The sequence below is a fragment of the Idiotropiscis lumnitzeri genome, chromosome 6 (assembly GCF_059441095.1).
Source record: "Idiotropiscis lumnitzeri isolate Australia: NSW breed Sydney's pygmy pipehorse chromosome 6, RoL_Ilum_1.0, whole genome shotgun sequence".
NCBI classification, from domain to species: Eukaryota; Metazoa; Chordata; class Actinopteri; order Syngnathiformes; family Syngnathidae; genus Idiotropiscis; species Idiotropiscis lumnitzeri.
In genome coordinates, this window is record NC_142396.1 from 7,211,089 (window position 1) to 7,225,323 (window position 14,235).

Consider the following 14,235-nt stretch of genomic DNA (forward strand, 5'->3'; position numbering starts at 1 on the left):
TTTTTTTGCGTCCGTGCTGCCTCGTGAGGGGTTTCTCCGACCGAATCCATCGTGACCCGATTGTCACCGATCCATCATGTTTTGCGGCGCAAACTCCTATCGACTCGTGTTTCTTCGGGGACAAGATCCTGGATGGCGTCCAAGCGGCTCCGTTTCCATCCTCTTCCCTATCTTTATGCAGTCTCTCACGTAAATCAATGTGATGTAATTGCATGAAGTCCCTTTCCCACAGCTCGGGCCCGGAGGCAGGGGAATCTCCACGAGAGTGTCTCAGTCTGGCCAGTTAACCTTATATCCCCTCCAGATTCCCAAGACCAAATTCCCACTCCGTAGTTTTTATTTAGACGCCTAAATATCAGTCTTGTTTCATTTGGTGCCGTTTGATGTCATCTTTTTCAAGCCGAGGGCCAGTCGAGGTTCTCACAGTTGCTGCTCCCTGTTTACATCCGACTAATACGCTCCAAAGATCAGCAGATGAGATCTAATTTCTTTGAGTGCTTTTTATGTCGAGCCAAGCATGATTTCTCCTGACGTCTCCAGCAATTGGCGGCTCTCCCTGCCCGCCTGATGCACTGCATTTTCGCAACTTTGTACTATGGAAAATGTCCAACCGCATTTCTTTCCATCGTGGCTTTCTCCTGGGACGGACTCTCATATGCCCGTGATATCTCGTCATAGAACATCTTTTAGCTCTTTGTCCAGGATGCACTTCATTTTGAAAAAGGCTGTGTAGAAAGCATTGTAATTGAATTTCATTTTTTGGGGGGGGAGCATCACATTACTCAAGGTTTAGAGCAATGGTTCCCAACCTTTTTCCGCCACAGACCGGTTCGTATAAGTTCTTACAATGTACTTGCATCTTTCCTTTCTTGTTGTCCACTCATGAATGAACTTAGATTTCTAATTATATCAACCATCATGATCTACACTACTCATGTCACCACTATTACAATATTTCCCAGACTATAAGGTGCATCAGCAACATTAAAAAAAAATAAAATAAAATAAAATAGATATACAAGCCGCAATTTCCTAAATTGAAAAATATTGTCGTAGGTACAGATTCTTAAAACAGTGCCTTTTAACACGTCAACAACTTTGCTATTTAAACAGAACAGACCCAAGAGAGATTTAGTTAGCGTATTTTCTGAATTATAGAGCGCCCCCTACTGGTGAAAGAAAAATCCACAGAAAAGCCGCACTGTTGTATTAGCCGCATGGTTCAAAATCTAGGAAAAAAGTAGCAGCTTATAGTCCGGAAAATACCGTACTCATTACATTATTGCAATATAATACAACTTTATTTATGTAGCGCATTTCACAACAGCGTAATAAAGCGCTTTCCATTTGGTGTGATATAAATTAGCGGGAAATTAGAACACAAATTAAAACACATATACAATAGATTACCACAAATATGACGCAAAACTTTCTAGCTGCGTGCCTACGGCGACACTAAGCTAGTTGGGTCAAAGTCGTGAGCTAAATCTCGTTTTGATTATGCCGAAACCTAATTTTGGAAATACGGGTCAGTGTGACTTGCTTTGCTGGGCCAGGTGACGTATTTGACGATGCTTGTGACTCATTTGGACTGATGTAGTGAATTTGTCGCACTTTGTTCCCCGCTCTCACCATCAACACCACAAACAAGCTGACATAAATGTTCTGGTTTGTTTTGCTTTATGAGGAGGTGGCAGACTGTAGCCCCCTCTGGGTTGAGGAAATGATCCAGATGTGAAACTTGTGGCTCTCGTAACCCAGTGGGACACCTGCTCTCTGCTCCTGTGCCACCCCCCCCTAACGGCCCACCCCCCATTGCAGAAAGCACAAAGCAATATTTCTCTGCACACAAGAGATTCATCTTGTTTGTGCTGTTACATTCTTGTACTTGGACCTTTTCTGCACAGTGCGTTGTATTTATGATCAGATTAGACATCTTTTGACTAGATAGTGTTGATCATGTGTGTGAATAACTGGCTTGAACTCAGCTGTCGGTATCGCAGATTCCTGTAGCTCACACTATGGAGTATTACGAATAAATTACAACAAGTGTAGAAAAATATATAATAGGGTACAATATCATAACGCCGACCGGCAGAGGACAGCGTTCGCTGCTTTACGAGATGGTTTGGTATTTTTTTCTTTATTTGGCTGCGTGTCTGCTTGTGCATGATTTGCGTGTGACGTGGATGTTATGTTCTCGACGCCAATTGGTCGTCGCCGAAGGGGGACGGACTGAGATTCTGCCTGGAACTTAGTGACGCACTGACGATACCCAACTCTGATGTTTATTTTCATCATGGAAAAAACTTGAGCGTCCACTCTTGCTTTCAAAAAAATATTAGATTTTGATTTTTTTTTTTTTTATTAGAAATAATGCCAAGGAAAGGTTTCCAGATGAATTCTCTTAGTTTGACTTATTGACTACTTTTTGACAGTGACTAACTTTTTTAATGTCAAATGTTATTTTCATTACATTTATTTTACTTGGGCGGCAAATGAATGAATTAAGAACATGTTTTGGACATTATCGTGGTTGTCTGCACTCTATCTTTCTGAGAGCACAATGTTTTGCTTTCTCCCTTTAGCTACAAGATAATAATCAGTATTAGGACAAAAACAATTACTATGAGTCACCTTATTTCAAAGCACTACACAACTGCCGCGTTATTTTCTCCCCACTGGCAGTGGAAACATCCTGAGGGAAGATGATCTGCTCACGTCATTATGCAGTGAACCTGCCTGAGTCTTGAGCTTTGCGAGGCTAATGGAAATAGTTGTTGTGTGGCTGCACGTCGGCTGGCAGGGCTGCGAGCGGAGGAAGTCCGTGAACAAACTGTTGGGGAGTTTACACTCCCCACCCCCTCTGGGTATGCAAGAATGAACTCTTACCTTGGTTTGCAAGGCTGCACTGCTGGTATCTTTGCGGTGTTTTTGTAACCCTCACTAAAAAGCCTCGCTCGTAATTGCGTCCCACGGGCCCACCGCTTGCAGTATTCGCAACCTTTCCTGTCCCTCTCGCTGATCCTACACCGGCCTTCAGCCTGAACCCCCTCCCCCCTCTTCCCCAATTTGACAGGTCTTTTCTCTTTAATTACTCAGCGTCAGTGTATAGTTTTCCTTCCCTCCTCAGGCCCCTGGCTCCTCTCAGATGAGAGGCTAACGTTTGGGGGACTCCGTGAAAGTTGCAGGTGTTTTGCTAAGTTTTACAGGAAGGTCCTAGAAAGACGATAAACACTCGGACCGCTGAAGTTAGCAAACTTTGTTGCTGTGATCCAAATTGACTCACCTTTGCTGCAGCAGTCCACTTTCTCACTGTCCTCATTAAAGTAAAATGCATTCAAATGTTCGATGCAGAAAGAAGGTAGATGGAAGAAATCTTCATTCTACTCCATTGTTGTTTGTCGGTGAGTCTTGTTCCCATTGAGACGTTTTTTTTTTCACAGCTAATTTGAGTGGTACTTAAAATATCCTGCAGTGGAACATTTTAAACTGATAGGGGAAAGGAGTTGTCTGTTCGAGCCGATTGTCCGTGACGGAATTTGCCTAAAAACAAAAAGGCTGCAAACTAACTGATGTGAAATGTCTTGAAAGACTTTTAAATCCAAACTTAAGAGTTTTGAACAAAAAATGTGTTTATGTTTGTATTTGTGCTACCTCTTGGCCAGGACTCCCTTAAAAAAGCGATTTTTTTTTAATCTCAATGGGAAATTTCCTGGATGAATGAGCCAGGTGGTGACAGCGATGCTAAGCTAATGTCCATGCATTCCATTGCCTTTTCTGGAAACATGGCCACTGCTAACACGTTTTTGTCTGCTCTCGTCTACTGTGAGTCTGTTTGTTATGACAAGAGCAGCACAAACTGGAAACATGCGACCAGTCTCTGTCTATTGATCACACCACATTGACGTTTACTGGCCTTGTGTCGAGTTGCGGCCAATTATGGCCAACACTGGAACAAATAGACTTAGTAGGGACTTTAGAAGGGGCGTTTTGTGTACTGTTTTCTGGGGCCTGACCGATATGGATTTTTTTTTTAAGGCCTATGCTGATTTGCGGCAAAAAAACCCCCAACAGGTTACCGATTAATTGGCCAAATATTAAAACAAAAAAAAATGAAATTATTTTAATGTTTTTTTTTTTCACAATTTGCATCGCTCACCAAAGCATTTCTTGCTTATCAACAAATGTCATTATATATATTTAAGGATACTTGTGTATGACTGCTTTAAATTGTCAGAAAGATAAAAACATTGGACTAATATTGACCGATTATTTTGGCCATAATTGACCGGCTGTTGAATCTGGGATCTAATGGGTCTGGCCTTGTTTAATTGAGGTTCTCGGGTACTTTAATCGAGACGTGTACTCTTTTTTTTTTTTTTCGGGGGTTTGTTTGTTTGTTTTTTTACTTTTGTCCCTTGTGGAACCACCACAGCACCCATCTGACACAGGAAGGAGTAATAAACTCAATTAAACTGTGTCCATAGACTTAACAGTGAGCTATAATTGTTTCTATAGCGTGTCGCTTTATCTTTATCCCCGGTAGTTGACTCCCTCCAGGGAAGGGCGATGATTGGTCATCATCATCGGTCTTGTTAACGTAAGTGTTCTCAAGATATATGGCTGCTAGCGTGTGCCCTCTTTATTCCTCTAATGAGAGCATAATGTATCTAAAACGGTGTCAGGCGGTCACTGGAGATTATGGAGAAGAGCTGACACTTCCCCCTGTTTTTTAGTATTGCTTGAAATTACATAAAAAATTAAACATTTAGTGTTTGTAATTATTGCTTTTATGCAAAAGACTGGAGTTGAGGTCACATGTTGGGAAAATGAACTTCCTTTTCGCACCATCTACATTTTGTCCACCTCCTTTCCATAGAGGAAGAGTTGCAGATCCAACTCTTTTGCTGTTCCCCGACCTCTGACAATAATGTCAGAGGTCGACTGCCGGATTGACAGGATGATGTGTCTAACGAAGACAATGGGAAAACATTGGTGACTCAATGGGACTGCCTGCGACATATACAATGTGGGCCAACAATCACAACGTCTCGGTAAACTTTCTCTGTTTGGGAATGATTGGCAAATCCACTTTGTGAACCCTCGTCTTGTATGCTCCTCCTAATAAATTAATTAGTCAATCACGGGTTATCTGACGCCACTTATCTCTGCCAGATGCTTATTTACTCATTTTATCATGCCATTTTTTAGACAATTGTACACTTCACATTCTGTGGGACCAGCTTGTGAAAGGCCCTTTTTCTGTTCCAGCATGACCGTGTGCCAGCGTATAAAACAAGGTCCAAGAATGCACGCTTGTATAAGTTTCATGGTTATGTGTCTCAACACTTTTGTCCCTAAAATGTTTAAATCCCGAACAGTGGTGGACTGGTTAGCCACCTCATAGTGCAGAGGTCGAGGATTCGAATCTGGCCTTCCTGTGTGGAGTTTGCATATTCTCCCCGTGCCTCTGTGGGTTTTCTCCAGGCACTCCAGTTTCCTCCCACATTCCAAAAACATGCATTGTAGGTTGATTGACAGCTCCAAATTGTCTTATGCTGCCAAACCACAGTAGACCCAACAATGTGTTATGATGCCACTACAGGACGCGTGTGTGGTGTTCCATCAGATGCACACGTTAGCATGCTACCTACAGCTAGCTTCCCGAGACAAATGTTGCCATGTTAGAAATTAAATTGAGCATTAACCGCAACTTGCTTCCTTTTAAGATGCTTGTTCATCACCGCCGTGCTGCTATGAAAAGGACGTTAACATTGTATTGAGTAATTTGATGAAATATGCCCACTTTTGCACTCTCTTGCTAGCGCTAACATGGTTTAGCCATGAAACGACACGAGCCACAATGCTTATGTTTTGCATCACGGACAACCCGGATTGCCACTAATGCGCATGTGCGACGCAGGCGAGGCAATGTGCCCATGCAGTTGTTTTGCAGCAGACATGAGAGAGCGGCGCTGGTTCACGTGGAATTGCGAACTCGATACTTGGCAGTTTAAAACGATATATCGATTTTCGATGAATCGTTGCATCCCTAATATATATATATATATAATTTATGTACACTTTTTAATTTCCCTATGTTTAAGCGTAGTTCAAACTGCTGTGCTGTAACTATTCGGTGTGCAACGTCTGCCTTGTTTTTGCACACTAAGGCCTATTACAGTAATGTATTTGAATGTTGGGCCAATGGTGGTCAATAAAAGGGTATTGGCCATTGGCGTGGCATGCCGGGAAAGGTTAAAAACAATCTGGCATTTGCCTAAGAAGTGCTTAAATTTTGCATGTTCATGTGTTATGTATTTGCATTTGGCTTTGATCATATAATTGCACTTAGCGTATCAGATGATTTTGATTAGGACACGAACTGTATGATGTGACTACATATCCCTACAGATCCTGATGGGGAACGTGTTGCTGTTCTATGCATAAACCAGATGTTGGTGATGCAATAGTAATGTCAGAGCTCGAAATAACTCCGGAGTGAAATCAATTAGGGACTGCCTCGATGATTAAATTCCTCACCGTGCTTGTGATGTGAGGCGATTCGTTGGTGAAATGGAGTCACTTGAAAGAAAAGCCATTTGGAGACGAAGCCTTTGCAGGGCCCTCCTCGCTTTGGCCTTTATCGTCTTCCTCGAGGGGCTCGTCCTATTGTTGTGCTTTTCCAGCCGCCTGCGCTGATCTTTCTTCTTGCCCCCATAACTGATTCAATGAGGCGCTGCCATCCGATTGGTGCTCCACTTTCCCGTGAAAAAGGTTACCATGGGAACCAACAAATAATGCAGACCCTATCCAGTGTTGCTCTCCTCTAGCTAATGGCCCTCTAAACAGGCGCAGGGGAGAGACGAGCACTACAACAGGCTTCAGGGTGCCGTTTGGCCACCCTCGCGCTTGCAGCTGGATTATGCACATCATGATCATCATTTACCTACTATCATAATCCAACACAAAATGGGAATGATTTACTGTGCTATACATGGAGCAGTCGTATCATTATGAGCACGTGCATCATCATACGAGATCCAATACAAGAGATGTATTTAAAAAAAATGAATACTTTTGGAAAGATAATATTGACCATTGACGCTGTGCTAGAGGTTTTAATTAGCGATCTTCGATACCTCTTTTTCTTTTTCCCCGGGACCTGTGCCGGTACGAGGACCAAGCAACTGATACCACTAGAACTTTGATTCATAAACTTTCTTTGAAAAACTGATATTTTTACGGAAAGACATTTTGTTTAGTTCTGACAAAATGGAGAGCATTCACGCGACAGTAGAGAATTAAAATCTCGCATAAATCACAAACCACTCTGAATTTGGATTCATCCAAAATAAAACTGATAACCCCTGTAGATTTAATCTCTGTTCAAAATTAATTGAAGTGTCAAGCAAATACACATATATAATGTGGCTAAATGCACGCTAATAATGCCCACTAAACATTAATATAAACCTTACATCATCATTTAACTTTCAGTACTGATATCTTAAAATAAAGATGGCATCGTCCTGATACCGATACCAGGTATCAATACTCGCCCATCCCTAGTTTTAATTATTCTGGTTGTAGTTTCCAGTGGCGACTCACAACATATCCGAGGGTTTAATTGGATTCATAGTCATGTTTTGTTTTGTTTGCACTTAGAACTGTCCCAGATTTGGATAGGTAGAGAGAAATTGAAATTGTCATTGTACAGCTATAAAGGTGTTTTGACAAAGCAAGTCTTTATGTGGATCTTGCTCAAGTGTTTTTTTTTTTTGTTTGTTTTGTTTTGTTTTTTAACAGTACGTCAGATCTCAACATGGGCCAAACGGGAACGTATGATCAAGTTACTGCAAAGTCCCCGCAAAGAGATGTTTTCGAGAAGTTTTATTCTTGCAGACTGTTGAACAACTTTGATAGTACTTCTAGACTATCAACAATTGCAGAATTCCTGGTGGCACAACATTGTGGTCGTGTTACTTGAATTTGCTCTTGCTTCAAATCTGATTAGATTGTCCTGGTGGTCATCTTATTTTGGACAAGTGGATATGAGCTTTGTAATATTGGGAAATATTTAATATTTTGTCCTCATGCTGCTTTGGGAATGTGATAGATCAACTTGTTGGATATATTTTCATTCCCAGCTTTGGTTGCTTATTTTTAATTTTGTAATTTTTTTTTTAGATGTAATCACTGTTATGTACTCTGCTGCCACAATCAGCTTGGTTTAGCGTCCTGGTGATTCGGATGTTTGCTGGTATTTTTATACATCGTCAGGATGTTGTAGCTGAAGCCGTGCGCCAAAATATTCTCCATCCAGTCTGTTTGCACTACCTGCTTCTTACAGCATCTTATTCAGGTGTGGGAAAACTACGGCCCGGGGGCCACATGTGGCCCGTTAAACGTTTTAATCCGGCCCGTGAAAATTGCAAAACATTCAATGAATAAACCATGTTAATGTTTTATTCTCTAAATACTCTGGTGTGTCAAACACAGATATTTTGTTGTAATGCTTTTGTTCATTTTCTTTTCAAATTAAATGTACTTTTTTTCTCCGATGAGGTGAGCCAACCAAAACACTCCATCCAACCTCTCCTGGTCCGACCCCTCTGTCAAATTTTAGAACCCATTGTGGCCCACCAATCAAAAAGTTTGCCCACTCCTGATCTAATGTGACAACCCCTACCATGCAGCTGTTGGAAGCTTTCGCTGACTAGTCGGTCAGTGCTTTGAAAGCGACGTCTGGCGCTGACTATTTTTACACGACGAGGCTGGAAAAGCAGCAGGCAAATTGACTATCATCACCAGATCATTATTTTATCTCTGGGAGACACTTGTGGCACCACAGTTTAGATTTGGGGAAAAGTTTAAAGCATTTATGCTCATTAGGGACGCTCAGGCAAAGAGTTGGCGTACAGTGACAGTTAAAGTGAGTGTGTGTGAAGAAAGTACAGCAGACTACTTTGTGGTGAATAATGCATGAGCTCAGACGCTCATCAAGGTCAAACCAGAAGCGACGTGTCCTGGGTCTTCTAATAACTGTAATTATCCAAGTAAGAAGACCTTAAGGCGTGATATGAAACTTCCACCTGCGCCGGTCGGGATTAGTGCACTTAAAAGGCTTTTTTTTTTTTACATTATATTCAATTGTAAATTTGCCTCCCGGCTCAGGGGTGAATTATTCTCCGAGATAAAACGACATTGCAGTCCCATATTAGCTTTCTGTTGGGAGTGAGTTCCTTCATCTATTATGAATGCATTCTCTGTCATTTGAAGTGTCCTCGAATTTTAGTCTGTTTTCTCAAGCTCCCATTCTGGCCGCATTTCAAATGAACTACGCTGTCTACAAATGTGTCACTTTTTTCTTCCTTGTCTCGTTTCTTTTATCTCATTAACTTGGTGCCGACCTCTGCTTCTTTCACAGTCCATGAAAAGGAGCGGTAGCGATCCCCAAGAGGAGGAATCAACTTCACCTGAACAAAGACAAGGCAGCAAGAGACAGACATGGTACGCTGCTGTATATCTACCGTGCTTTTGTTGCATATCGCAGGTTCCTTGCTTGACTACCACTATCCGAGCGGCATTTTTACAGCAAGAGCAAATCGAAGTCAGAAGTTTTGCTGAGCTTTGTGAATAGTGACATTTTCTTTTTTTTTTTCTTTTCGTTGCTCTCCTTTTGCTTTAACTACGTTTATCTCATGTACTTATTACTCTAACAGTGTTTTTTATTATATATATATATATATATATATATATATATATATAGATAGATAGATAGATAGATAGATAACTGTTACATTATATAATAATTAACTTTTAATGTAAATATGATCATGATTTTTGTTTGGTTATATTTGGCCTGCCGAGAAGGCCTTGCCCGCCCACCACTGCAAAATATGATATATTGTTGGATCATGTCATCTACTTGTATAATAACATCAAAAGGAGCAGAGCAGGGCTAGCGAGAAGCAAGTCCGGATCGTCTTTTTTTTTTTTTTTTTTTTTGTCGCCATCACAGCATTTCAACGTTGCTCTTTTGCTGCTTTCTGATTTGCATTGACATTTGGACCATTAATATTCCAAGCATGTCTGAGAAGCAGACATGTATAGATTGGGAGGTGAAAGGGTAGTTCACTCCGAGATATCCTGGCTCTAATCAGCTTTTGCATATAACTAGGATCAGCAATGTAAACAATCAAGTAAGATGATCAGTCATTGGCTGTTTTTCTGAAGACTGACCTAAAGTACTTCTGGTAAGAATATTTCGCTCTTATTGTTCCTTCTGTTTAGTCATCGTAGTCAGACTATCCAAAGGCTATCAGTAAGAAAATGGGGACATAATATTTTAAAGGGGCAAAAAGGGCAATGGTCGGGAGAAAACATTCATGACCTCCACCCAAAAGGTTCCTTCATGAACATTTTAGTTCTTTACTACCTGATAAAATAATTTCGGATGATGTGGCAACATCTGATTAGATGCCCATTGTGATCGACAGAAAATATTTGAAATTAGGTTTGGGTTTGGTAGGTGTTTGTGCTTCTCCTTTTGATGGAGTGAATCATGAAAACTAATTTTCATCATTAAAAGTTTTTTTTTTTTTTTGCATTATATCATTATTTGCAGTGCGGTCCCTCTTAAACTGTATTTAATCAGAGACACAGATAGACACACATTTAAATCTTCTCTCCTGAAGCCTTTATTTTGATCGTTGAACATTTTCTTTTTCTTCCCTTCAACTTCATTCAGATGTACGGGATGATGTATTCGGTTTTTAAAATAAAATATCCTTTAGCCAGCCGACACCGGGAAATGAGTCGGAAAGCATTTGACCCGGCGCTTCTTTGTTTTCCGGCAGGAACTAGTGCTAAGTAGAGATGCCGAACACTGCACCGCAGACAAAGGCGACTCTTACACAGGATCCAGGTTGCCGTGGAGACCAGCGTCTTTAACAGCGAGCTGGATAGTTCTTACATGTCCTGAAAATAACCCCCCGATGGAATTCACAAAATTGTATTAAGTACACGACAGTGATCCTCTTTTGGGCTTGAGTGACATGAGGACACTCGCGTGTCGTCGGTACTCAGCAGCATGTCCAGGCTCATAATTGGCCTTTATAGGCCCAAATCTTTTTTTTTTTCTTCATCTGACGATCATCCATTCTTGTCGTACATCAAAGACAGCTTCTGGTGAATTATGTTCAGTCTTCGCGCTTTAAGTTGAATTTTTAGGGCAAGCGACAGTATTCGAAAACGTCACGGAAATTTTGCACACATCGACTTCACTTGGAAGTTTGAGTGTTTTTTTTTTTAGATTTCCTTTATGCAATGTTACACTGGAACATTCCTAAAAAGCTCATATTTCCTGAGACAAAAACGGAACCCATGACCCGATTTTGAAATTTTTTTATGTGTTGTGCTCGGGTTGAAGTGGCCCACCCGACCACACTCAGCATCAACAGACTGGGAAATCTTTTCACGTTGATAAATTTACCTAGCTGAGCCTGACAGACCACCTCTGATCTCGGCACTTGTCGAGAATGGTCGTTCCTTAAAGGGGGAAGTCTACCCAAAATAATTCTTTGCAATAAAATGTTCAATGCACCTTCACGAGCTAAAAATGGCATTCTGATTAATATTGGGGTTGTGGAATATGAGTTAAACGGCAAAATCAGTTTTTAGCCATCTCAGCGGGCGGCCATTTTTTGTTATCTCTGTCGACAGAAAATGACATCACAGTTTCTCAGGGCTCAGATTAGGACATGTATATTTATTTGAGAATACAATTAGAATTTTTTATAGGCAAAGTATATATGGATGTTCCTCGCATAACTGCATGAAACCATATTGCACAATTGAACTAGTGGACATTTTCTGTCCTTACTTTACTGATGACTTGCGCTAAATGGAATGAGTCAAGAATAGAGTCCGGACGGGAGCTGCTGATCGCGAGCCTTTCGTACTCCTCCCAATGCACCTTAGGCACGCTGGAACGAGTACTTGGACTTGATGTTTGCTCGTGCTGCGGCTTCTGGTTGTGATGGTGGACGGCTCCTCCGTCCCGTGGGTCATTCTCCGGTACCGGAGAAACTCCGAGCGCAAAAAAAAAAAAGAAAATAAATCCTCCTCTCGCTGACAAAATAAAATCATAAATAAATAGATACTGCTAATTTCGCTAGGTGGCGTCATTGGATGCACGGTGAGGCTTGCAACAGGTCTATGATTGGCTGCTCTGTATGTCAATGCGCTCAACCGACACCTTCATTGTGAACGACTGGTTGATCGCGATCGACTCAATGGGCACCCCTGGTTTACAGTATTCAGTTTATCAGCAAAAAAAAATCAATAAAAATTGGTTTGAGGGTTTTAATTTTAAATGTTACATCCAGATCTGCTGTCCTTGTATGCTTGTGCCATTCTGATCTACTGCTACAGACGATATGGCTTAACAGGAAGATAGTGAGCGGCCATGCAGAACTTGCAGAAAAAAGATCAAAATAAAGGCCAAAGTGCAGACTCGTATTCATTCCCCTTGTTGTCATGACACATGGCATCATTCAGCATTTATTTTCAATTGAGTTAGAAGTCATTTTATCCGGAAAGCCCCGACAGCGGCGTGTCCTCACAAGAGGCTGTGGGAAATGCCCGAATTGAGTACAGCCAGGCCGCATGGCACAAGCGTTTCTGTGTTCATTGTGTGCTTGTAGCACATGCCTCCACTTGGTGGACAGCGGAACAGACTGCGAGCTCACTGCGTCATTCAGCATGTGCTTTGCTATTGACCCCGGTCCTCACGCGTGGTTTGTATCTTTGCCGTCGGCACAATTAAATGAACATTTCTACTTTGGAAAATATAATAATCACGCACACACTAGCGCACTGATTCCCAACGGCTGTGCCGCAGCAAATTAGTGTACCAAGAGATCATCAGGTGTGCTGTGGGACGAGATCCAATTTCATTTAATTGGTTTGAAAATTATTATTTATATACAAGTAATGTATCTGTCATCAGTGATGTGTCGTGACAGACAAAACAATCGAAATGCTCTTCCACTGAATGGCTGAAGGTGCAATTAACTTGTTGACAGCTTTTTATTGATTCAGTAAGAAATTTGGAGAGATCTTTATTTCAATATCCAGTTTATATTTTTTCCCAATTAATTGGCCAGTCGATTTAATTAGCCAATATTAGCTCGCTTCTTGAGCCCACAATCCTATGGTGCCTTAGCTAAGAACTGACAGATTTTGCTGCAAAATTTCGTGTACTGCTCTAATCCCCAAACTGGGATTTACTATGAACCTGAGCATCTCATGTTGATTTAACATCTATGCTTATGTAAGAACATCAAATACCCGTCCATCCTTTTTCTACGCCGATTTTTCTCATCCGGATTGCGGGTGAGCTGGAGAGAGAACCAGGGTCCCATTTTTTTTACTGATTGAAATGACCCCCTCCTCTCTCCTTCATCCCGCGTCACAATGAATACAGTCACGCTTTGACAGTGCAAAGTAGGGAGGATAAAAGAAGCCCCCCCTTCTTGACACCTTTTTGTGTGAGTGTAATGTATGCAAATCTCAATTGAGCCCCCATGCGACCTCATTACGCTTTTCAGCAGAGCTTAGGACGGAGAAGGGTTAATTAAAACCCATCTCATGCAAAGAGGCTGTTGGTTGCTCTCAGAGAAACGCCCGGGAGGTGATCAATACCTGAGCATATCATTATGATTTAGAAGAGGTGTTTAACTGCAGCTCTAAATCAATTTCCTCGCAGTAAGTAGTACGCCTTCAAGCTGCTCTCAATCTGTACATGGGACACATCCATAATATTGAGTGTGATGAGAATAAAGACGTGGAGCTCACAATAAAAAAAATGAATAAAATTAAAAAAATCAATAAATACAAAATAACCTCGCCACACAATTGAACAAGTCAAATATAAAAGTGGGCTAAAGGTTACAGCTTGCGGAAAACCTGCACGAGTGGAACCATGACACAGCAGCAAACTGAATAGCATGCTAGCAAATAATGAAACAATAAAATAAGAACTAAACAAATTGAATTGACACAAAACATGCATTTTAAATGCCATTATTTACATCCTTAACCGCAATTTAAGATGCTTATTTTGGCTCTCAATTGCTTCTTTCTTCCCTTCTCTTATTAAATGCACATTCTGTAGAAGTCTTGCATGCAAACATGTATAATGTAGTGTGGAGGTTATCACAAAAT

General features: G+C 41.2%; 1 protein-coding gene across 2 annotated transcripts in view; it reads left to right on the plus strand.

Moving 5' to 3' along the window:
* LOC148334965 (tetraspanin-18B-like) overlaps positions 1-14,235 on the plus strand; it is a 41,948-nt gene that overhangs the window by 22,411 nt on the left and 5,302 nt on the right. For both annotated transcript variants that reach the window (XM_088299398.1, XM_088299397.1), the window contains one exon: positions 9,434-9,516. In XM_088299398.1, coding sequence (XP_088155524.1) covers positions 9,514-9,516 — 3 coding nt within the window. In that variant the 5' untranslated portion in view covers positions 9,434-9,513. The remainder of the gene's footprint in view (positions 1-9,433; positions 9,517-14,235) is intronic.